The following is a 25950-nucleotide window of genomic DNA, read 5'->3' as shown; positions in this document are numbered from 1 at the left end:
CCCACACCCTGAGGCACCAGGCTGGGAGGTGTTGCTGCAGGAAGTCGGCCTGCCTTTCCTGCCCTCATCATGGTGGCTGTCACCACTTGCTATTGTGTGAGCCATACAGGCACAAGGGGTCAGGATGAACTGGAGCCTCATCGATTTTTCCACATAACCCTATAGCCACCCAGTGAGCCAGGCATAGCCGGTAACCCTCATATATAAAATGGGGACCCGGGCTAAGAGAAGAGAGGCTGCACAAGGTGCTGAGGCCTGGGCCACATAGAAAGCAGCTCTGATCCCCGTGTCCTGCATTGTCCCTAACCTCACCTGCTCATTTCCCATCCCACTGTCAAGGCCAAACTCATGACCTGCTCAAGACTCCTGCCCACACCGAGCTGGCCCGGGAAGCACACTGTCACAACAGCAGGGCGCGACTTAGGTCCCAAACCTCCACTGTCTCCTTCCTCGCAGGACCATTGGCACATGTGTATCTCTTTGTTTAATCAAATAACCGACTGTCTCTACTGATGGGTATATTCTCCCCACACCCACCAAGGCTGCTGGCGGCTCTGGCTCCTTTGCAAGGTTTGGTTATCCCCAGTCCTCCCGCTTGTGTCAGCCTCCCTGGAAATAATTCCATCCCAAGGCGGTGGGGTGTGGAGAGAGACGCCATTGCAAGGCAGGTGCTGAGCCTGGGAAGTCATGAGGGAGGGTGCTGGCGCCTGACCCGGACGGAGTGCCTGCTGGGTGCTGAGGGCCTTTCTTGTCTTTAGTGGTAGTTTCCAGTCCCACAGGTAAACTCGATGAAACCGAGGCTGGGCAGTCACAGGAACTGACTAAGCTAAGCACTGGCAGAGGCCTGCCAGGTAAGCCCTTCCACACTGCTGGGCAGACCCATACACTGCCTGAGATGGCTTAAGGTGCCCCACACAGAGCCTCTGTCCCCTGCAGCCACAGGATACGGCACAAGTCTCTGGGAATCCCCACCCAGACAGCTGTCTCGTACCCATGCGCATCTGCAGGGACCTCCGCTTGATGTAGGCCCTTAAGGCTGACGTGACAGGACGGGCACTTGGTCAAAGAGTTGCGATCCCTCTTGCTGCCTCAGCTGTTTCAGACACCTGTGCCCACTTCCAGGGACCCCAAACAGCACTAGGCAGCTGCTCGCGGGAACCAGCAACTCAAGGAAAGCACTGCACACCATTTCTACTGCCCCCCACAGCCCGGTGAGGATACACTGTCCTTAGCTTACACCTGAGGTCCTGGAGGCTCAGCCTGGAAATCTGGAAGTGTGATCATTTCCAGTAAAAAGGGGCTGGGGATTTAGCTCAGTGATTTCGTCGCCTGCTGCCTGCTGCGCAAGCGCAAGGACCCAAGTTTGATTCCCCTGGTACCAAAAAAAACCAAAAAACAGAAAAGAAAGCCATAGCTCAAGATAATAAAAAGGAAATGCAGCTGGGCATGGTGGTGCACGCCTGTTATCCCAGCACTTGGAAGGCTGAGGCAGGAGGATTGCTGTGAGTTTGAAGCTAGTCTTGACTACATAGTTCAAGGCCAGCCTGAACTACATAATCAGACCCTGTCTCAAAAAACAAGAAAGCCAGGAATTTAGCTCAGTGGTGCCACTGCCTGTCTTGCAAGTGTAAAGTCCTGAGTTTGATCCCCAGTACCAAAAAATGAAGAAAAAAAAAGAAAATGCAGCTACCCACTAGGCATTTAACCTTCCCAGTGACAATGAGGTATCACTACTCTGTTTCTGCAGAAGAGAAACTAAGAATAGGTAAATGAATCTCCAGAGTCATGGAGCTTGCAAATGGGAACCTAGGATTCGAGCCACATCTGCACTACTCCAAATCCCAGGCCACATTCCGGGGCTGACCACCCTCGAGGTGGGAATTTGTGTCTGAGCCAGGATCAACCTCTGATCCTTAAGGTGGCTCTGAAATTCCAGTTGATAATTTCTAAGTTGGACATCTCTCAAGTAATGAAGAAAATACAGTTAAAAAAAAAATCCATTCTTCCTGAATCTTCAATTACCTGGCATTTTAAAAACTCATTCTGCTTCTTTCTGTTTCTCTTTCTTTTCTTCTCCTTTCTTCTCTTTTGGGATGTGGCCTCATTTCCTTGGCTGGGCTAGGATGCAGCAGCTGTTCACAGACTCAATCCCACTTCTCGCCAGCATATGTAACTCGGCCTCCCGCTCCCAGGAGGTCACCCTACTGATGCTGAGCTGAGTGTAGACACTCGGTCACCACAGATACCCCAGCCAGGTGTCTGGGTTCAGTCCTGACTCAACAGTGTGATCCCTCAGGGTCTGGTTTCCTTATTTACAAAGAGGCATAAAAATGAGTCTTAGCTCACAGAGTTGTTACAGTTGTTACATGAATTATTCTGAGTGCTTAGCTATAATCCCAGCTACTTGGAAGGCTGAAGCAAGGGGATCACTTGAGCCCAGGAGTTTGAGGCCAACCTGTGCAACATAACAAGAACTCATCTCAAAAATAAAATACTTAGAAGATCTGACCAAGGGGCTGGGGATGTAGCTCAATGGTGCCGCCTACCTGGCAAGCACAAGGTCCTGAGTTTGATCCCCAGTACCGAGAAAAAAAAGAAGATCTGACCAAGGGAAAACACTCAAGAGCTGGGTGTAGTGGTGCATGCCTGTAAACATAGCACTTGGAAGACTGAGGCAGGAGGATTCTGTGAGTTCCAGGCCAGCCTGAACTACACAGTGAGAACCTGTCTCAAAAAAGTAAAGCGTAAACACTGGATACATGCTAGCTGTGATTAATTCTGTATTTCATACTGGAATTATATTTGTGTATGACATGTGTTTCCCAAACTGATGAGGACAGGAACCATATATTGGGCATCCGTGCAGCCCCGGGATCCAGTATACTGCTTTGCTCATAAGAGATCCTCAGCGTACCTTAAATGAATCAAAAACACAGGTTTTCACAGACCGTCGCTGCTGTTAACCTGTAGTGGGCATCCTTCCATTAAGTACAGGGATTTGAGGTTTTGGTGTTGCTGTAGTCACCAAAATCAGTGCAAGGCTAGAGATGTAACCCAAGGGTAGAATGCTTCAACATGCAAAAGGTGGTGGGTTCCAACCCAATGCTGCAAAAATAAAATAAAATAAATTTTTATAAAGTAAAACAGGAAGAAAAAGGGCAGATGATATAGTAAAAATTTTAGTTTAGTGGGTGGAACTTAGTACTAAGCAACAGACTAACCTGGACTTCTCTCCCTGTGCTGGGTTCTGGGGTCCTTCCAGGTGGGTTATCGTCCGTAAATTAGAGAAGGGAATTGCATGGTTGGAATTCTTTCTTTGCCCCTTCCTTTCTCACTGTTCACCTTACTAGGAAAGTGTCACCTGCAGAGCAGTGGCTGGGTTCCTGCCCTATCCCAGCAAGCTGTGCCATGTGTGTGACTTCACCGAGACACCCCTGAGAGGACCCCACTCCTGGCCACCAGCAGCCCTACCCATACCCCCCGAATGGTGTGTCCCCTTCCTACACGAGCCCCAGCCTCCCTGTCTTCTATGAGGACATCACTCCAACCTCCGTTCATCCAGACAAGGACCGTCTTGGGAGGGGGAGGGAGCCCAAATATCAACACCGACCAGCGATGACTCCAAAACTCATCTCAGTAGCTCTGCTTATTTCCAGTCAGTCAGGGCTTTCAGAGGATGCATGGCTTCCCTTTTCACTTGTTTCAAGGAGAGAAATGACAAACTGATGGCAACAGGGGTTAGGAGCTAGCAAGTTAAAACAAAAGGCCAAGGTTGCAGATATTTTCAAAAGCATAACAGAGAGGGAAGTATAGAGTCTTAGAGGACCTACATAAACATTGGGGAAAATAGACTCTGGGTCATGAGAAGCAGAGGAGCGTCAGGGGAGCTGAGATGGGATACTGGTTAAAGGAAGAATGTCAGCAGCCACGTGAGCTGCGTGTGTGGCACACACTTGTAATCCCAGCACTCTGGGCGCTGAAGCAAGTTCAAGCCCAGCCTGGGCAGTTTAGTGACTTAATAAGATCGTGTCACAAAATAAGAGAAGAGTTCATTGGGAGCCATCCAGACTACCCTGCGACAGGAAGGACGGCTTCACTCCGGCCAAAGTGGGGAATACCAACCCAGCAGAGTTGGCTGTTGGATAATCTGAGGAATGATCTATTTCTACTTCATGTTTCAATTTGACTTCTGATTTTTATTTCCATCGGTGTGGGCATGTCAGTGGCTAGTTTGGGTTCTTGCTTTTTAGTAATGAGAGACATTAAAACTAAAGCACAAATTTACTGAAAAAATTTTCATTGGAACATTAGAAGGAAGATGGGCGAGGACTCCAGCTTGGGTAGCTGGAGGGGGCACACTCTGACACAGGGTTTTAGCCTGGCCCATCCACAAAGGCAGAGGCTAGATTTTCAGGGTTAGCTGGTGGCTGGGATCCAGTTGATCATTGTTTCAGTCCCAGTGTCATAGTTCTAGAATTTGTATGGCTGAGAGATGGTTTCATTCCCAGAAAAGGATTCTCCCTGACTGTGGTGGTCTCAGTCACGTGAAGCTCTGCTTTTTCTGGAATCTAGTTGCTCACAGGCTTAGGACAATGGCCGGAGACTTTGAGGCACAGTTGAACATCCCTGGAAACCGGCCCCCCCATCCTGGATGGGATGAGAATATATAAAGTTAGGGCTAATCAACCTTGTTTTGCCAATTTTTAGATAGATGCTCCCTAAATGATTAACATATCTATATGTAGAGCTGAGAAGAGATTTGGCCCAAATTTTACAGTGACAAAGGATACAAAGTAAAAATCAAGCTTTGTTTTGCCTTTTTTACCTATTGGACATCTGTAGCCTAACTGAAAAGTTAAAGTTCATGGCAAAAATGGCTTTAAAGTCCCTGGCTGTCCCAGGAGGAAACACAAATCATGTTTTTAGTGAGCAGCAGGTAAGGGCCCAGGATTCTGCCCATTTCCCCATCCCTATAGTTATCCCTGGCTGTTATTCTTGTACAGATAAAATGGGCTGTGTGTACCAAGTGGGTCTCTGTTTACACCTTCGGTGAATGTCTCCACTTAAATTGTTTTGAGATCTTGAGGTTTTTCTAACCCTTCACCGATAGTCTGGACCTTACCGGGCACATTTAGAGAATGTTGCATTCTCTTAGCTAAAGTTTGAAACCACAAGTTTGTGTGGATCTAATCTATAGCTAATGATTAAGAAAGGGAAAAACAATCACATCTTCTTTGCTTTTCAAGTAGCCCCCTCCTACCTGCCTGTCTCCAGCTTGCTAATGACTAAATTTCTGCCTAACATTATGACTGTGTCAGGCATGGCCTTAACCATTAGGTTTTCTAAAGGATCTTATAAGGCTGAGGAACACTGGAATTGTAGGTTCTTAGGCCATGAGGAAGTCCAGGAATTTTTTTCTAGAATCTAACCTTCTCTATAGCAAGATTTAAGAGAATAAGATCCTTCAAGGCTTTGAGGGGGTCTCTGTCTCTGATACAATGGCTCGACCAACTAACTAATTTTATCCCTTCTCTTTTTCCCATGCTGGGCTACCCCACTGCCAAGAGGGTGCCAAGTGTTAGGGGTTCCTAGGATCTACAATTTAATACTCTGTTTCATTTAACTCCTCTGGACTTCAGGAGGTCAAGTATTCTCCTTGGCTTCCTCAACCCATTTTATTTTTTAAATTTTATTTTATTTTAAAAATAAATTAGCAATTCAATTGGTTCATAAATCAAAATGATATATAAAAATGTACACATTGAGAAACATCACTGCCTATTCTGTCTCCATCCACTCACTACTACTTCGGAGGCAGCCACTTTTATTAGTTTTTTATGAACTCTAGATTCTGTTCTCTACCTAGTTTTCTACTGCTAATGGAACAAAGATAGGGATATCTGTCTAAAGCAGAATTAATGAGTAAATATTTGCTTTGTCTGCTTAATGGCTGTTGAGGATTGGTGTACATGGATTTCTTCCCTGTGTTGTCCTAGTTTACTGAAAAAACAGGCTTCTTTCTGTGATATGACTACACCTTAATGGACTGAGTAAAACTTTCCTTCCTTTTTCCCTTTACTTTTTTTATTATAGCAAAAATACACATAAAATGTATCATCTTAACCATTTTGAAGTGTACAGCTTTGTAATGCTTAAGGCTGAACTTGCCTAAATTAAGAGATGCTGGAGAGGTGAGTGGACGTGCTCTACTCATCAATGGATGTTCATAGTTGGATGTGCTGCCAGCTGGTGAGGGACAGCCGGAAGGGAGTCACCGAGGGTGTGCCTGGAGGGGTGTACCTCTCAATGGGGCTCTCTCCAACCCACTCTGCTTCCCAGCCAAGGTGAGGTGAGCAGCTCTGCCTTTCTGCCGTGATGCTTTTGTCTTCGAGCCAGCCAACTGTGGACTAAACCTTCTAAAACTGTCAGCCATATAAAACCTCCCCTCCTTTAAGTTGTGAGTGTCAAGTTTCTTGTACCTTGGCCAGTACAAGTTTGACAGTATTAAGTACTGTACATTTATATTGTGCAGCCATCAGCACCGTCCAACTCTAAAACTTCTCTCAACTTCTCAAGCTGAAGCTCTATCCCCATTAAACTCTAACTCCCTATTCCACTTTCCTCCCCACCCTCTGGCTATCACCATTCTGTCTTCTGTCTCTATGAATCTGACCTCTCCAAGTACTTCATAGAAATGGGATCATACAATATCTGTCCTTTTGCAACTGGCCTATTTCATTTAGCATAATGTCTTCAAAGTTCATCCATGTTTGTAGCATATGTCATATTTTTTTCCTTTTTAAAGTGGAATTTTTGTCCCTTCATCTATCAGTAGACATTCATGTTGTTTCCAGTTTGGGCTGTTATGAATAAAGCTGCTATTGTTACTGGCCACTCAGGTCTGCAAGTGCACTGTCCCCAAACAAACATGGGATGCATGGTGAAAAGGAAAAAGGCTTCACGTAAAGCTAGCTCTGAGGGAATGGGGGTGGGGGGTAGGTCCTTGCGTTGCCTCAAATCACCCTCTCACCATGTCCAGGTGTGCAAGGATCTTTATAGTAAAGAACAGAGGGGAGAGGAAATACAACGAGACAAGAGAAGACTCTAAAGCCTGCTTCATCCCTTCTGGCTTTTTCCCACTCCTTTTCCTTGTGGAAGGGGAACTGGATCCTGACCTGGTTTTAGCATCTGCGTATTTGTCCATTACCTGGGCTGAGAGGAGAAGGTGGCTGTTTATGGCCTAGGCCTGAGGAAGTCTAAAGAAGCAGTTTGTCTTTAGAGGAAAAAATTCTATCTCCCAAGTTTCACTTTGCTCTGCCAGTTATACTGTGAATATAAGTGTATAAATATCTGTCGCTATACCTCTCCCTTCAATTCTTTTAAATATACAGACAGAAATGGAATTGCTGGATCATATAGTAATTCTATGTTTAATTTTTTTAGGAACCACCATACATATTATTTTTCACAGTAGTTGCACTATTTTAACATTCTCCCCAGCACTGCACAAGGGCTCCATGAAATCACTGATTTGATAACCAGCGATTTTCCTGATTAACATTTAGAAAATTCAAAAAAGCAAAATGAGGAAATTTAAATTTCCTTTATAAGTACCGAGGCATGCTCTGAATTCCTATTCCTAAGAGAAATGGAAGAGATTGTTTCCCAGGAACGATTCCATCGCCCTGCTTGACATGAAGCAAGAACAGGGCTGCCACCTGCCCCCTAGCTGGGCCGCGACTCAGGGCCGCCATCCTGGCTGTCCCCACGACCTGTGAAGTTCACGCAGCTGAAGGGGCTTCCGGATGTCGCGCAGTGGTACAGCTCTGGCCTAGTGTGCGCGAGGCACTGGTTCTGACTTCAGTACAAAACACAAGTGCTCACGAGTCGTCTCTGCGGGGTGTCCCCGGGAGGAGGTGTCGCGTTCTGTGGGTCTGTTCCCTCTTTAAATCCACCTCAGGGTCGATAGGACACAATAAATATTTGCGGTAAGTGACTTCTCTAGAGAAACACATTCTACAATCACACCATCCAGGTCTTAAGAACTGAGCTTCCCTTTTAGACCAGAGGACACGAAAAGACCCGGGTCCCACTGCACACCAGCAGCGCCCATGAAGCAAAGCGGAGGAGAAACCCACCCCTTACTTTACTTTTTCACGAGCTCATTGGCCGGCTCCGCAGTGGGTCCACCTTCTACCCGCTCTCCTCCTATCACCGCCGCCATCTGGCTCTCGTTCCGTGTTCTCATTGGTTCTCCCCGCGGTCGCTCTACGCCCGCCTTTCGGGCGTCAGCCACTGGGAGTCTCTACTTTGGTGTTTTAAAAAACGCTGGCGCTGAAGTAGGCGGGGCGGGAAGTTTGAACGGAAGGCGGCGCGGAGGGCAGCAGGGCACCGGCTACCCCAGGCTCTCGTCCGCCGTGAGCCGCGCGGCCCGCCATGGGCCCGCGCCGGCGCCGCAAGCCGGAGGCCCCGAGAAGGCGCAGCCCGAGCCCGACTCCCGAGACGCCCCGGCCGAGAGCCCCCTTAGGTAACCGGGCCGCGACGCCGCGCCTCGGCCGCCAGCCCGCGAGGGATGCGGCGGCGGGGACCGGCCGGACCCCTGCTCCTCAGACCGGGCCCGACTGGAGACCTCGGGGAACTGTTTTGCCTGCCCTGTCCTGGCTATTCTTGTGTCTGTTTTCTTTGATTTGTACGGTGCTGGGAATTGAACCCAGGGCCTTCGCTGGGAGCTACCTCCTCATCCCTTGTAAAATTTTCAGCGTGAGACAGGCTCTTGCTGAGTTGCCCAGGCTGGGCTCGAATTTGCAGTCCTCCCACCTCGGCCTCCCAGAGCCCCGGGATCACAGGCGTGGTCACCCTGTCCCTTCCTGAGGTTGTGTCCCTGGGAAAGCGGAGGGGTCCTGCTCCTCCATTTCTAGATTTCAGGTTGGACGTGCCAAGCGCCTAGACCGCACAGGGCGGGGCGCCCACTGTCGTATTACTCTCCATTTCTTTTTCTTTCTTTTTTTTTTTTGGTACCGGGGATCGAACTCCGGTCCTTGCGCTTGCGAGGCAGGCGGCGGAGCCACTGAGCTACATCCCCGGCCCTCCACTTCTTTTTCATTGGTGTCCAGTAGTAATACAGAACAATGACTTAACATTTTAGCGTATGGGTACGTGCATACAACATGTGTTGTTTTTATCCCTCATATCCCTCTCTCCCTTTCCTAACCCCTTCCCTATCTCTATAAGTCTACTTCTTAGTTTCCTGGCGTCTATTTATTTTTTTAACATTTTTTAAGATGGCTTATGTAACCAAAGACGTGATATTTAACTTTCTGAGACTGGTTTATTTCACTTGGTGTGATGGTCTCTAGTTCTATCCATTTTCCTACAAATGACATGATTTCATTCTTTATCTTTTCTGCAGACAGTACTGAGGATTGAATTCAGGGCCTTTGCACTGAACTACATCTCCAGCCCAGGCTCCACTCCCCTCAAGACAAGATCTTGCTGAGTTAGTTGCCCAGACTTGGCTTGAACTTGTGATCTCATTCTTTATGGCTGAATAATACTCTATTGTGTATATACACCACATTTCGTTTATCCACTCATCTGTTGGTGGGCATCTAGGCTGTTTCCACAGTTTAGCTACTGGGAATTGTGCCACCATAAGTTGGATATGCATGTGATCACTATAGTATGCTGTCTTTAATTCTTTGGGGAATATATTAAGGAGCCCTGTAGCTGGATCAAATGATATATCTACTTTTAGTTCTTTGAGGAATCTTCATACTGATTTCCATAATGGTTGTACTAATTTACCTTCACACCAACAGTGTAGGAGTGCTGCTTCTAACTCCGGCTACATGGCTAAGAGCGAGGTACCTGAGTATATTACTGTTGTCATTGGGACTGTTTTCCTTTTCTTTTATCCCAAAAGTCATTTAACCTTTGCATCTGGTCAACTTGCCGAATTCTCATTAATAGTCTTTCTGTTGCATCACTTGGAATTTTTAAGCAAAATATTATCATCTGAAAATACTGACTTTTGAATCATCTGTTTGCATTTTTACACATTCTATTTCTTTCTTTTGGTACCAGGGACCTTTTGTGCTTGTGCTGAGGCAGGCGCAGCACCACTGAGCTAAATCCCCAGCCCTCCACATTCTATTTCTTATTGCAAGGTATTGGTGAGGCCCTGAGACTAGCATTGTAGGAGCAGTGACCATCTTGTCTCCCTCATGCTAACGGAAATGTTAAGTATGATGTCTGCCATTGCTTTCCAGTGTGGAAGCGTCCTTCTACTACTCCTGGTTAAATGAAAAGCTTTCCCTTGGGGCCAGGGATTTAGCTCAGTGGTTCCGGCGCCTGCCTCGAAAGTGCAAGGTCCCAAGTTTGATCCCGGTACCAAAAAAAAAAAAAAAATTTACCCTTAAATGGATACTTGACACTTCTTGCCAGGCCTTTTCAGTAAACAGCACAACCATGCACCCGGTTGTTCAAGCCAGAAACCTGGGGGACATTCTTTTCTCTTACTCCTGTGTCTAACCAAGTGTAAATTCAAGCAGTTCTAATCCAAATTGCATAGTTAATCATGCCACTTGTCATTGCACTACTCCAGAAAACTGAGTTCAAGCCACCAACATCTTGAGAGTGATGGTGGAAGCCTAACCAGCCACTACTCCCCATCCACTCTTGTCAGTGACCTTGTCCTTCCGTGGCTCCTCATTAACTGTAAGATTGAATCCCAGCTCTTTATGTCAGCATGTCAAGACCCAACGATAGCATTTTAAATCCCAGTTCTTTTTCATGATCTCTGAGTTTTTTGTTTGTGTTTGTTTTGTTTGAGACAGGCCCTTGCTAAGTCACTTAATTACGCAGGTTGGCTCACACCTGTGATCCTCCTGCCTCAGCCTCCCAGGGTACTGGGATTATAGGCAGGTGGCACCACCTCTGGTTTATAGCTCCTTGGTTTTGGGTCATGGATTTTATATCTCTTACCCTTCTGAGACTATTACCTGTATTTTTTTGTTATTTGTGGTGCTAGAGATTGAACCCAGGGCCTCGAACATGCTAGCCAAGACCTTTGCCACTGAGGCACTTCTCCAGCCTCTGTGTGTGTGTGTGTGTGTGTGTGTGTGACTGAGCTTTATCCCTAGCCCTTTTTATTTTTTAGTTTAAGGAAGGATCTCACTAGGCAGGCCTCAAACTTGTGATCCCCCTGCCTGGGCCTCCAGGTAGCTGGAATTACAGGCTTATGTCGCCATGCCCGGCTTTGGGTTCAAGCTATTCTGATTCTTGAATTTGATTTCTTTCTTTCATGGTGTTAGCCTTAAATTGTTTGATGATCTTTGGTCGGGTTCATCTTTACATTCTCTGTGACTGTTACCTGTGTTTATTAGAGGCTGTGTCTTATATCCCTGGCTCGTGATGGGAAGGCGGGCAGCTGTCAGTAGTTTATCTCCTAGGTGCCAGCCCTCCTCCCTTCTGTCCAGACCCCGGAACACTGCCCTGTGTCTTTGGCCCACATCCTTATCCTCACCCAGGATAAAATCTCCCTTGCCCGCTCCCCAGCACAAGTCTCTTCCACCTGAGCTCTTCAGATCTTCCAGCTGCTTGGCGTGGATTCTCTGCCCTTGTGGGATCCCCCAACATCTCTGGGGCTTCGCGCATGTCAGACCAGGGCTGTAGCCCTGAAATTCACCCCTGGCCCTTGGCTAGACCTTGGATAACCTTCTGACACTAATTTTCTCCTTCAAAATACTATCTTTGCATATGTTTTCTTCTTTTTTAAAATTTTTTGTTCACTTCATTAGATTCATTCATTTTAATTGGTCCTTGTTTGTATTTACTGAGCAATTGTACTTTTTAATTTTCATTTACACTAATTTATTTTCAATATGTATTTTGTTCTTTTCATAGATATGTATCTATATAGGCACATATAGATATATATGTTTTGTTTTGAGGTGGGTTTTTTTTGGGGGGGGGCGTTTGGTACCAGGGATCGCACTCAGGACCTTGTGCTTTCCAGACAAGCACAGTGTGTCTGAGCTAAATCCCTGGCCCCTGACAGATATATTTTAAAGCTATGCATTTTGCTTAGTACTATTTTGGCTATATTCATATGTTTTGTTTTGATTTTGTTCTCTTTTTTTTTGATCTGTTTGTTTTGTTTTTTTAAGACAGGGTCTGTAGTTCAGGCTGGCCTTGAGCTCACTAACACTGTGTACCCCAGACTGGCCTTGAATTCAGCAGTCTCCTGCCTCAGCCTCCTGAGTGCTGAGATTAAAGGCATGTACTACCACCCAGTTAAAAAGAACATTTATGGGCGGGGGATTTAGCTCAGTGTTGCCTCTGCCTGCCTCACAAGCACAAGGTCCCGAGTTCGCTCCCCGGTACCAAAAAAAAAAAAAAGTACATTTATTATTATTTGTTTTAAGCGATTTGTTTACATTTTCTCATCAACATGGTCTTTTTGAGAGGAGTATTCTTGTATTTTTAATTTCTTATTAAAGAATTTAGCTCTTTTATTTTTGCTTTTGAAGAAGTTTTTAATTTCTTTTCTTTTTGGTTGTTGGAACTAGAGCGTGAGCCAGAGGCTGTGACTGTGTGACCCGTATCCCTGACCCTGGCGCTGAGCTGCACCCCTTCCCCAGCCCCAGCTTGCCCTGTGACGAGCTCTGGCCAATGGTCTTCCTTCTCCGGGTCCCAGGACAGTCAGAACAAGGGAATTTTACCAGATAATCTCTGATAGTTACAAGCTATTTAAAATAAATAAAACCAAAATCACCAGGTTTCCAATCTAGGTGAGAAGGATAAAAGGGATACACCGAGTTCATTGAGGCCCAGAGGACAGGGCAACCTGTTTGCTGGAAGGGATTGGTATTCCCAGAAAGCTTCCTGGAAAGGAAACAGCCACTCATTCCTGTAACGGTATTTATTTAGCACCTGTGTGCTGCCTCCTAGTGGTTGAAGGTCGCAGCGGGTTGCAGTCTAGTGACCTGACAGTCCCTGTCCCGCTGAGCTGCAGAGCACCGGCCCCATCCCGCTGTAGCTTCCCTTTCTGACCCAGCTCTCTTGCCCAGGGGCCTCCAGTCTGCGAGGTCGGCGGAAGCACGTATGGCTCAGAGAGATCCGAAAGCTTCAGAAGAGCACAGACCTCTTGCTGAGGAAGGCTCCCTTCAGCCGAGTGGTGAGCTCGCGAGAGCCTCCTGTCACCCCTGCCACCCTTCTTCCTTTAGTCTCCCAGGACAGGAGACCCTGTGTTCTCTTCCCAGGCAGCTGGGGGCTCTGCATCTTCTGAAAACACGTGTCCTCCGAGGAAGGGTGGTGTGGGGCGCTCTATGGGAGTGATTTCTAACCAATCTCAGTTGATTTGAAACTGTCCCTGGATGATACAAAGAGAAGCCTCTCATCCTGCCACCCTTTGAGCCCGTTCCCTGTCCCGGAGAGCGCCTCCTCATCCCCTCACCTCCAGGAAGAGTCATGCTGACTCCTCAGCTCCCCGAAGTTGACAGCTGCTCCTAGCCAGGCCCTGAGGTTGAGGCCGGGACTGGATGACGGAAGTGAGGCTTCCCTGGAAACACTGCGGAGCTCCATCCCCCGCCACCCTGCTCAGCTCCTGCGCTGCTCTCTGCTCCTCCCCACCCTCTCCCCGCCCTCCACTCTTCCCCATCTTGCCTCCACAGGTAAGAGAAATATGTACTAAATTCGCCCGTGGCGTGGACTTAAACTGGCAAGCCCAGGCCCTGCTGGCCCTTCAAGAGGTGAGAGAGGGCCCACATAACAGGGTGGGCTGGGAGCGCGAGGGAGAACCTGCCAGAATTCTGCAGGGCTGCCCAGGAGCGTCTCAGGCTGCATCTGGCTCCAGAAGGGAGCGGCTGGTGAATATTAGCCTGAGCACTGGGCAGGGGTTCTGTTTGCTGGCTGCAGAGCCCCCCTCTTGAGTAGGCTTCCCTTCAGTCCTCTGAGCCCTCAGATTCAGCTCAGCCAGTGTCCAAGGAAAAGCAGCCACCCTGTGGTCTCAGTCCCCTTTCTCTCCCTGCCTCAGGCAGCAGAAGCATTTTTAGTTCACCTCTTCGAGGACGCCTACCTCCTCTCCTTACATGCTGGCCGAGTCACTCTCTTCCCCAAGGACGTGCAGCTGGCCAGGAGGATCCGGGGCATTCAGGAAGGACTCGGCTGATCGCCTGCTGCAGTCTCCGGAAGTCCTTCCTGCTCAGCAGAGAGTGAGTGAAAACCTTGGGCTGCTCAGAAGGACTTTCCCTGTCCAGTCTTAGCCCCCTGCTGTCTCACCTTCCCTCGGCGCCCTGGGAAAGGTTGGGCCTTTACTCGACTGCTTAGGAGGCTATGGCTCATGCCTTTTGTGCAATGTTAAATAAAGATAATTTTCTCTTATGCCCCAAGTCTCTGGGAGAGTTGTCTCACCATTTTACAAGGCCAGATCACTTCTTTTTTTTTTGGTACCGGAGATCGAACTTGGGACCTTGCACTTGCGAGGCAGGCGGCTGAACCACTGAGCTAAATCCCTGACCCTCTTCATTTTTTTTTATTAAGGAGAAGCTTTCCTAACTTTTGAAAATGCCTTGTTAGTAAATGTGATTCCTAAATTTCAGGGATGATACCTGGGACCCCAGAGCCACCACTAAACCCAGTGACACCTGCCGTGCTCCCTGGACCTTGCTACCTTGCTGTCTCTGAGCAGTGTGTGCGTGTTGCCTTTGACATTTTCTGTGTGAAGGAGAAGACCGCGTAGCTTCTCTCTGTAGCAGAGGTGCTGTGTAAAGGAGCCAGCACGGCTCCAAAGGCCTGAGAAGTGTTTGCCAACCCGAAGATTCTGCAGTCACCTTCAGTTTGTGAACCACTCATATGACTGCTCAAGGATTTTGAAGACGTCAACTCTGCTTTGTTATGGAAGAAGGATATTTACTTATTGTTTTACATCTTCCTGTACTATGTACATTTTTTTATTATATGTAAATTTGTACTTTTATTTAAAATATAAGGGAAAAAACAAGAGAGCATTTCAATTAGCTGCATGGAATGGCTGGCTAGGCACTCCTAGCATCCAAATTTCTTCCTTCCAGATTAATCTCATCACTGCTGCCTGTGTAGTTTTTCAAAACAGAATTGAGGTTAAAATAGAAAATCTTTTTTCTTTTTCTTTTTCTTTTTTGGTGTCAGGGATCAAACAGAGGGCCTTGTGCATGCTAAATGTGCTTTACCATGGAACTGCACCCCATGCCTGAAATAGAAAAATCTTCAAATCTTTCTGGTTTCTCCTAGTAAATTCCTATCAAAATATCAAAATCATTCAGAAATTCTGACTCACAATTTAACATTTTATGCTTAGCTGTAAATCACAGATGTGTTATATCAGCCCAGGATTTTAAAGTGTTTTTTCACTGTTTTTACAGACATTTGTATAGCTTCTTTTTGGAGAGATAATAAAAGTAATTCTTTGAAAAAATTGAAGTTACTATTATAGTATACAGAGATTATATTGCATGTTTGTACCTTAACATTAAGTCCTTTGAATCCTATCCCCAGCATTGCCAAAAATTTTTTTAAAGACTGAACGTTAAGTTCTTTTGTACGGTTTATAAACAGCCACAATTTTAAAGAGAATTGAAGGAGGTAGTTTGGTTCTGATGGAGTAGAGATGAGCAGCAGATAAGAACCTAGACTTCTGTTGTCACTGAAAGCAATTTAAGAGCTTTCCAGAGAGATAGGAAATGCCACCCCCAGCCACTTGAGAGATGTGTGTGGTGAAAATGAGCAGTGAGTGCAGTCCACTAATGTTAGTCAAGACCAGCAGGCCAAAGGGAAGTGATGACTTTTATTGCTTAATAAATACATTTTAATCTTTTGAGAAAACTTCCTGTTTGACAGCACATCATATTTCGTGCAGATGTTTGAACAAAGCTTATCTGTCCATAAATATCTTTCATATTCTCAGTGTCATTAATTGAAAGATTATAGTCTTGCTCTAGTTTTCTTTCTTCCTCTCCCTTTTTTGATCATACAGATGAATGGATTTCATTTTGGCAGATTCGTACATGAACATAACGTACTTTCGTCACTTTCATCGCCCCTACCTTTCCCCCAGTTTCACCTTTGGGGGGTGTCAGCATAATATATTGTGTTCATAGCCATGCCCCCTTTTACCCACCCTTACATCCCCCACATTCCCTTTCTAACAATAGACCACCTTCACTTTCTTGTCATCTTTTTTAGATTCCACATACTAGGGAGAACATGCAGTATCTGCCTGAGTCTGGCTTATTTCACCCAACATGATGATCTTTAGAGCCATCTATTTTCTTAACAAATGACAGAATTTCCCTCTTCCTTGTGACTGAGTAATACTCCATTGTGTATATATACCACATCTTTGTCCATTCATTTGGTAGGCACCTAGGCTGGTTCCATATTTTGGCTACTTTGAATTGTGCCACAGTGAACTCAGACATGCAGGTACCCTATTGTAACACTGGTTTTAATTTCCTCAGGTATATACCAAGGAGTGGCATAGCTGGGTCAAATGGTGGCTCCCCTTAGAGTTTTTTGAGGAACCTCCATCCTGATGGCCAGCAGTGGCTGTACTAATTTACATTCCCACCGGCTGTGTAGAAGGGTTCCTTTTTCTCTACAGTATTTATTCCTCACCTTTTCCCTTCCCAGTATTTATTGTTTCTATTCTTGATGATAGCTATTCTGGCTAGGTTGAAATGGAATCTTAATGTAGTTTTGATTTGCATTTATCTAACTAAAGATGTTGAACAATTTTTCATATACTTACTGGCCATTTGTACTTTTTTTTTTTTTTTTTGAGACAGGGTCTTGCTCGGGTCAGGCTGGCCTTGAACTCAATGGTAATCCTGCCTCAGCCTTGGAGTCCTGAGATTGCAGGTGTGCATCACCAACACCCTATCTGTGCTGCTTTTGAGAAGCATCTGTTCTATTCATTTGCCTACTTATAATTGGGCTATTTGGGGTTTTGGTGTTGTTGGGGGTGGGGGTTGTTGGTTTCGGTAGTACTGGGGATTGAACTCAGGACCATCACAGCTTCATCCTCAGCCCTTTGTATTTTTTATTTTGAGACGGTCTTGCTAAGTCACTAAATTGTCCAGGCTGGGGTTGAACTTGTGATCCTCCTGCCTCAGCCTTCCCGATTGCTGGGATCACAGGTGTGCATCACCATGCCTGGCTTTGAGTTCCATTTATATTGTAGATGTTAATGCTCTGTCAAAACAACAGCTGGTAAAGATTTTCTCCTATTCTGTGGGCTGTTTACTCTGTTAATTAGTTCCCTTGCTGTCTAAAAACTTTTAATTTGATGTACCCACCTTCTAGGCCCTACTAGCATCTCCCTGAATTTAAACAGAAGCTTCCGCAAAGAAGTCTGGGAATATCACTGGCCAGCTTCTAACCCTGCTGTTACAGAGAACTTGGAAGAGTGGGAAAGGGCTAAGAGCGGTAGAATCAGCACACATCCCAGTCTTGCTTCATGGATGCAATACCATTTTACAGACATTTATTATAATTTTTTGTTAACTGGGTTTTGTTTGGCTGCATAGTTTGTTTGCTCCAAGTTGTCCCACCCCGTTTGTTCTGGCCTCTTAATTCTGATTTTCTTTTTTAAAAAATGTGTAACAGTCCTTAAGTTTAAGAGTGGGGACCAAAAAAATGGGTACTGGGAGTTGATGGGACTCTGACTTTGAGCTGTACTGTAGGATGGGCAGGGAGCCTTTTGGTGGGGAGCCCCTGTTCTCAGTCTAGCCCGGTGGTAGTGAGCCTATGGCATGCATGCTGCAGTGGGCCCTTTGTATCATTGGAAGCTCTACAAGGTTCGAGTCCCTGGGCTAGACCACACCCAGGGCCAGTGCCTAGCCTCCTCTTGGGATGAGTAAGGTCTTGCTGGTGCTGGGAGCTGAGTGGAGAAGGAGGGGGGAGGGTTGTTCAGGATTCACTTTGCATGAACCAATTTGATATCCCTGCCTGTGGCCTCCCGGATTTCAGAGACCCGCTCCTGCGTCATTTCCTGAGAATAAGAAGTCTTCGGGATGGGGAAAGGCAAAAGAACTCTGGTGAGTTGAGTGGAGGACAGAAGCATCCAGCGATTTGATTATTCCCTTGACAGCTTGTAGCCAGTCCTCTATTTTGGCTAACACTCAGCCGCCCCCAGTTGCAGAAGCATTTGTTAAAGCAATTTATGAATCTTTTGGAGATTTTGTAGTATAGAGTGTGATGGTATCCAATCCTGCACTGCTAACTTAAGATTCTACTTGATTTAGGCCTGTGAAATCAGTCTCTACTTGTCCATCTGCTTTTTAACTTTCAAATCTTTGTTGCTGTTTTGCCTCTTTTCTCCCCAGCTTTGTAAATTTATGTTGATTTTTCTCACTCAACAAGAATTGTATATTAGCAGTTTCTTTCTTCGCATGAGAAAGCTGATTCCACGATTTTCTGGATTCTGTTTTTGCTCTTGAGATATCAGCCATCAGTCCAACAGGTGCTCCTTTGAAACTATATTTCTGCGATTTATCTTTTCTTAAAAGATTTTTCTTTATTTTCAGTATTTTTCAATGTCATTATGTTGTATCTAAGTGTGGGTGTCTCCTTGTCTATCTTGCTAGGTATTCATTGGTCTTCTTGAATATGGATTGTTGTCTTTTCATCAATTCCCATCGTTATCTACACAAATATCACCTCTCCCTCTCCCCGTTCTCTCTCCTCCTCTTTTGGACCTCCAAGTATCTGCTTTCTAGGTCTTTCCACTGTTTCTTTTCCTCTTCTGCTGCTGCCCTTCCCCTTGCTCCCCTGGTTGCTTTGCCCCCAGTGCGGCTACTGGGGGGGCCAGCTTCGCGTCTCCCTTACACAGTGACCTTACCTTACCTTACCCTTCTGGCCGCCAGAAGGAGCGTTTCTACCTGCTGAAGCCCTCGCTGGAGATGAGTACCAGGGTTTAGATGGAGCAGGATCAGATACTGGTTTCCATCTTGGCTCTCCAGAAGGCAAAACTTTAGTTTTTGAACAAAAAAAAATCAGATGGAGTTCACACTGTAAAAACTGAAATTACATGTTCTGCTTTGACAATACATTCAGCACTGTTTCTGAGAAGGTAATTTTCTTTGAATGAATCCTGGAGAATATGGGAGAACAGGCACAAGAACAAAAAGACTGGAAGAACTATATTACTGGTACAGATATGTTGGAGATGAAACCGGAAGACATCTTGGAATCCATCAACAGCAAGTCCAGAGTAAGCCAAAATGTTCATATACGAACTACTTAGGAGCATTTGAGGCTCGTGATGGAAACACAGAAGAAAGCAACTTTGATAGAGTCAGTTTCTTGTCTATGGTTAATTTAGTCTTGGTGGTGGTGTCAGCCCTTCAAGTTTATATGCTGAAGGGGCCGGGGATTTAGCTCAGTGGTTTCGCTGCCTGCTGCACAAGCGTAAGGACCTGAGTTCGATCCCTGGTACCAAAAAAAAAAAAAAAAGTTTATATGCTGAAGAGCCTGTTTGAAGATAAAAGGAAAAGTAGAAGTTAGCACTGAACTACTTAACAACATAGAAAAAAAAGGGCAGAAAAATGCAATGAATTGTTACCATTAATAGTCAAGACCATTAGCAGTTTTTTCCAAAATATTTTCAGGCATTCTCAGTAAGTGTAAAACAAGTATAATTTTAATGTGAAAGTCTTCACTTTCTGTCCAAGTTACCTTATTGATCCAGTTATACTTAACTGTATAACAGGAATATTTTATAAAATGTTAAGTTTAATTGAATTAATCCATATTAATAACTGCATTTTTCTAAGTTTGAAAAAATTTTACACATATTATCTGTGAATTAAACAAATTAACACAGCATAAATGCAATACCATAGAACCTGCTTTTACTGAGATACTTCTTTGTAATGGTGACAATTACAAATTAATTGTAGAAAATTTTGATATACCAAGTTATAAGTCAACTGAGAATTATGTAATTAAGGATTAAATATATCAACTTTTTTCTGCTTGCATATGTATCTCTTCTAAAACAAAATAAATTTCAGTTTAAAATATTAGCCAAAAGTATTAATTTTATATGCTTAGCCTACATTCCCAGAAGCTGACATTTTTTAATTCTTCAAACTGCAGAAGCATACTTTCTCATTAAATTAGGACAAGCTTTCTCTTTGAAATGAAAATATATAATTAAAGATTGTCTGAACTGAGGATATATAAATAAAGCTTGCTCATTTTCCATAAGGATACATTCTGTGACAATAGCTAAAGTATAGCATTTTAAAATTAAATATGAGATAAATTTATTTTTATATTATCTGTCAACAATGTTATGCAAGTTTTAACATGATTATTGACTTCAATAACACATTATTACCAGCGGTTGTGAAGGAAATTCTGCTGAAAGGATCTAGACCTAGTATAAATAAATCTTTTTTTTCTGAGTTCTCAAAATTATCAGACACAAAAACAATTGAGGTAAACTTGGGAATAGCTGATTCAAAAGAATGTTTACTTAAGTAGAACTATAAATAAATATCTGTAATCTGATATGCTCATTATGATCTCTCAATCCTATAATAAATCATAGGAGGTATTTCCAATTAACTGGAAAAAAACTGCATCTGACTTTGTTTTCTATAATTACTGTTTTGAAATATCTTTTATAACTATTCAGGAAGCATTTATGAAATGTAAGCCCCACTGTAAGGTTTAGCTTTGGATATAAATATAACTTACATAAAATGACCTTTCTGATCAATTTATTGACATTGAAAGATTAGAAATAGACACTCACGGTATAAACACCTAATGTGAATAAACCATATACACATGAACCTTAAAGGAACAGTAATTTAACTTCATCGTGAATGAAACAATTTTTAAGTTATACCCATTTGTAATATAATGAATACATTGTGAGTTAGAAACAATCAAATTAAAAATTTGGGTATAGAACCCATCTGTATATTGATGGAGATCTTGACAAGCAATAATGATACCCAGAGAAATGTGATATCATTTATAATTTATGCTCAGAGTGGTACTGAGAGAGAGATTTGCCTCCTCCTTAAGGCCCTTGGGAGAAAAACATAAATTTCTATTTCCCTAGAGGCTTTAAAGAATGAGATTAATACTGTATGTGATCAGTGACCTTAATCCACCAAGAAAATGCTTTGGGTGGCTAGAAGTCCCTACAGATCTGTTTCTATTTATGGTTTCTGTTGGTTCTGGTTTATGGTCTGTTCTCTTTGATATTTGATTGCACTTGATACTATGCCTGTCACTTCTATTTGAGGAAATAATTTGGGGCTTGGAGAGACATCTAGAAAGGATTTTTTTCTTCAACCAAGTACCTGGAGGCAGTGAACATTTGGAACCATCTCAAATCAAAGGCTTCTTATTCCCCTTACTCCTGGGGAACCAGCAGCCTTCCCAGGCAGTCACCATGCTTATGTGGGAAGGGCTGTGCTCTGGCTTGGGTCTCCCTGACCCCTCGAGGCTACCAGGGCATAGCTCACTTCCCAGCTACCTTTTCAGGGTTGGCAAAAGCCCTAGAGAGAATATACGTAGTCTACTGTTCAGCTCATCTCAGATCTTTATTCTTTGATCTTGCATTAGCAATCATTAATAAGCAAACACTCGCTTATTAGCAGTTTAATGTTTTTAGCATTTGTCCAATTTTTTAAGTTGTCTTCAGTAGGAGACTGGTCTGATGAACTAGTCTACCATTACTATTTGGGGTTTTTTTGGTACCAGGGTTCAAACTTGGGACCTTGCACTTGCAAAGCAGGCGGCAGAACCACTGAGCTAAATCCCCAGCCCAATTTTCTTTTATTTATTTTTTTTTTTGGTACTGAGGATCAAACTCAGGTCCTTGCACTTCCGCAGCAGGCGGTGAAACCACTGAGCTAAATCCCTGACCCTCCAGCCCAATTTTCTATATATCACTAAGTGAAGAGTAGAGAATTCTTAGGAATTTTTTTTTTTTTTTTTTTTTTTTGCACCAGGGATCAAACTCAGGAACTTGTGCTTTTGAGGCAGGCGGCAGAACCACTGAGCTAAATCCCTGGCCCTACCATTACTGGAAGTAGGTCTTGATGCATCTCTTGATTTTCTTCTTCACCATTACTCTGTACATATTAACATTAAAATAGAATAAAAATGGACTGGGGATTTGGTTCCACCACCTGCCTTGCAAGCGCAAGGTCCCAAGTTCAATCCCAGGTACCTAAATAAATAAATAAATAAATAAATTGAAATGTATTTGATATCAAGCAAAACACATGCTGTGTCATATGTAACAAGACTCTAAGTTGTAAGTTTGGGGAACGCAACTCAAACTGACTCAAAGGGAGAAGGCTCATGTCACTGAAGAGTCCAGAGGTGTTTCTGGTTTAGCCACTGCTGAATCCAGAGCCTCTACAATGCCATCAAGTTTGGCTCAGATCTGGAGGTATCACTTAGAGGTAGAGCCTCCCTAGCATGTGCAAGGCCCTGGGTTGGATCTGTACCACCACCACAACAGAAAAGATTTGGTCTCTCTCCACTTTTGGCTTTGCTGCTTCTGTTTAAGGCACTTCTAGGTCATCAGATCTTGGGAATACGTTATGCTCCAAGGCAAAGGGAAATTAGGGTTACAGATGGAGTCGAGTGTGCTAATCAGCTGACATTAAAACTGGGAGATTATCCTGATTGTTCACCCGATATAATCACAAAGGCCATGGACTTTGAGAAGGGAGACAGAAGAGAGTCAGACGTGACCGTGGAAGAATAAGAAGGTGCAGCAGTGCTGGCTTTGAAGGTCAAGGAATGGGATCACAAGCCAAGGATCCTAGGCAGTCTCTAGAAGCCAAAAAAAAAAGGAAGATTTTCCTGTTAGAGCTTCCAGAACAGGAGCACAGGCCTACTCTCACCTTGATTTTTAACTTAGTGAAACATATAGAACTTCTAACCCACAGCACTGTAAAAATGAAATTGTGTTGCATTTAGAACACTAAATTTGTTAACAGTAGCAATAGGAAGCCAATACATGTTTGATTCTATTTCATTATTATTATTTCCAGGAATTGAAAAATTCCATTCATTTTAATTTTTACAAATATGAAACACCAATGTAACCAGTGCTCAGATCAAGAAACAGACATTCCCAGCACCCCAGAAGCCTGTCTTGTGCCTGGCTCTAGTGGACACTTACCTTGCCAATGATAATAGTAATCCTGACTTTCATTATTATAGATCAGTTTGACTGTTGTGTTAAATAGAATTATGCAGTATAGCCCACCTGGAAAACAGCTGCACAGGCTCAAAAGCAACAGGCAGAGGTTTGCCCCGATACCATCAGTAATTGTGCGAAACCCTAGCCAGAAGCTTTCTCACACAACAGGAACTGGGGTGCACAGCCCTCAGCCAAAGTCCCTCCCAGACAACAGGTACACAGGGACCCCAGCAAGAGGCACACCTAGATACCATCCCAAGTGTGCACAGGCCCCAGGCAGAAGTCCACCCAGACAACAGGTCAGTTCAGGGATCCAGAAGGCCACCATTCCGAACCCAGGAATTGGGGCACTGGTGAGCAGCAGAGAAAAGGCCACTCAGAGGCTTGCTGAGAGTTGAAGCAAAAAGTTGCCTCAACAAAGGCACAGGAGGCTGCATCTGTTGAAATGGGAAGACACATAAACAAGTCTCGAAACCAGACTTCCAGATCACCTAAAACAACCACAAAAAAGAAACGAGATGGAACGATCTGATACTCAACCACTTGGACTCCCTGAACTGGCAACAAAAGAGGATCTGGAAAAAATAAAACCAGATACAATTTCTCAGATAACAGCAGAGATTGTGCCCATAGTGCAAGACATGATTAATAAATCTAGAGAGGACACAGATTAAAAAAAAATAGAGGAGCTGAGGAACATGAGGGAATCCCAATATAGGAAACAAATGGAATCCATAAAACAGATGTAGACAGACTTCCAGGAGAGTAAAAACTCCATTGAAAGTTGGTGCAGCAGAATGAGCCAATGTGAGGACAGAATTTCAGATATAGAAGATAAGATTGCAATCAGTGACCAGGAAAAGAAAAATTTCTATAAAATAGTAAGGGACCATGAGAAATCAATCCAGCAGCTGCTAGACGATAACATAAGACTGATCAGAGTCAATGAAGAAACAGGAGAGAGTACAGATGACAAAAAAACTGTTCACAGAAGTAATGGCAGAAAACTTCCCAAGCAGGGGAAAAGAACTTGACATACAGATAAATGAGTCATATAGGACTCCAACTAGCCATGATCAAAAAAAAATCTACACATAGGCATATATCAGTTAAGATTCCAGAAACCCAAAAGAAGAACAAAATTCTACAAGCAATTAGAGGAAAGAAACAAACCACATACAAAGGAAAGCCCATCAGAATCACACCAGACTTCCCAACCCAAACTCTCAAGGCAAGAAGAGGTTGGAGTGACATATTTCAAGTCCTAAAGGAAAACAGCCTCCAACCCAGATTGATGTACCCTGCAAAACTATCTTTCAAAATTGATGGAGACCTGCCCCACAAGCGCAAGGACCCGAGTTTGATCCCTGGTACCAAAAAAAAAAAATGATGGAGAAATAAATATGACATGGGAGCCTTCAGAAATGAAGACACAAAAAATCATGGAAAATTGTATTTTCATGCTTAGATTCAATGAAGAATGGATAGTCAGGTAAAAGTATGGCTAGTCAAAACTGCATGCTCTAATGATAATAAACTCAGGGTGGGGGCATAGCAGTTTGTATGCTCACATTCTGAGCTGCACTTTTATTCCTTTACTCTAGATGTAGGGCAGGGCACCTGCTACCTGAGGGTCTCCAGGGAAGAAGGAAGAATTCCTTAATGGCCTTAGCTAAGGAAGAACGACTCTGGAAATTCAGAGTGATTTGGTTTTCTCAAGTTTTTCAGTTTCACATACTCATTATGCCAAGGTGCCATAACTCAGACTACTGAGTTTTGAGCCCTAACAGAAGGCCAGAAGTCAATGAAGGCCCTGAAAGTAACATCAATCTTCTTATTGTAGTGACCACCGTAACTTAGTAAAGCACTGAGTGCAGTGTTAAATTGCCCTTTATTTTTTAAATTGCCCTTTATTTTTATCAACATTACAATAGATCCATTTTGCAAAACATTATTTGAACCCATTAGCTAATTTCTCCCACTTCTTCAGAAGCACATTTTTACCTTTTTTAGATCTGAGTGAAATTTTGTATGTTTAGTCTTTGCACTCAGAAATTTTCAAGTTCATGAAAGAATGCTCTTCATAGTAAATAAATTATAAATATAAATATGGAAACAAAGCTTCTGTACACAGGGAGGGAAGGAGGGTTGAGGGGGGATTGGGATAAAATAAAACAAAATTTATTTTTCAATATATATATATAAATATTGACACAGATATATGGATGTAGATGTAACAGTTAACCTTGCTTGGCAAACATGGACTATTTCATATTTGAAAACTAAGTATCTGTTGGTTATTATTTTTAAATATTGATATTTTTGTTATGATTTATCTCTAGATGTTTTCCTAAGGCGTCAGGCACTCACATGTGGGGCTTTGGAGGGTGTTTGGATCATAGATGTTAAGGGTATCAGTGGATTGGTGCACAGGTGAGTTTATAGCTAATGTGGTTGAGCAGTTGGGTGGCCTAGCCGGGGTTGGGCATGGCCTAGAAGGGTCTAACTCTGTCCCTCCAGCCTTGATCCCCCTCTCTCTGCTTCCTGCCTGCAGTGCCATGAGCAATTCTTCTCTGCCATGCTTCTCTATCAGGCCGCCCTACCTTGTAGCCAGCCAGGTATGGAATGAAACCTCTACAAACTGGGAGCCAAAATAAATGTTTCTCCCTTTAATTTGTGAGTATCAGATACTGTGTCCCAGCAACGACAAAGTAACTAAGACAAGTCTC

The 25950-nt window shown here is 44.0% G+C and overlaps 1 protein-coding gene and 1 pseudogene across 1 annotated transcript; both read left to right on the top strand.

Moving 5' to 3' along the window:
* The first annotated feature begins 8286 nt into the window (after window positions 1-8286).
* On the top strand, window positions 8287-15454 carry Cenpa (centromere protein A). Its single transcript, XM_004839149.4, has 5 exons — window positions 8287-8527; window positions 13071-13177; window positions 13674-13751; window positions 14036-14213; window positions 14601-15454. Exons 1-4 carry the CDS (start codon window positions 8437-8439, stop codon window positions 14168-14170), a joined length of 411 nt encoding a protein of 136 aa, XP_004839206.1. The 5' UTR covers window positions 8287-8436; the 3' UTR covers window positions 14171-14213; window positions 14601-15454.
* A 2596-nt stretch (window positions 15455-18050) lies between these two features.
* LOC110348011 (transmembrane emp24 domain-containing protein 5 pseudogene) lies at window positions 18051-20622 on the top strand (annotated as a pseudogene).
* Window positions 20623-25950: the final 5328 nt, after the last annotated feature.

The sequence above is a fragment of the Heterocephalus glaber genome, unplaced genomic scaffold (genome assembly GCF_053883595.1).
Source record: "Heterocephalus glaber isolate CG9 unplaced genomic scaffold, H.glaber_assembly_v1.0 deba00001457, whole genome shotgun sequence".
Taxonomy (NCBI): Eukaryota; Metazoa; Chordata; class Mammalia; order Rodentia; family Bathyergidae; genus Heterocephalus; species Heterocephalus glaber.
Note: the sequence above shows the minus strand (reverse complement) of the source record. Positions and strands in the feature narration are given on the sequence as shown.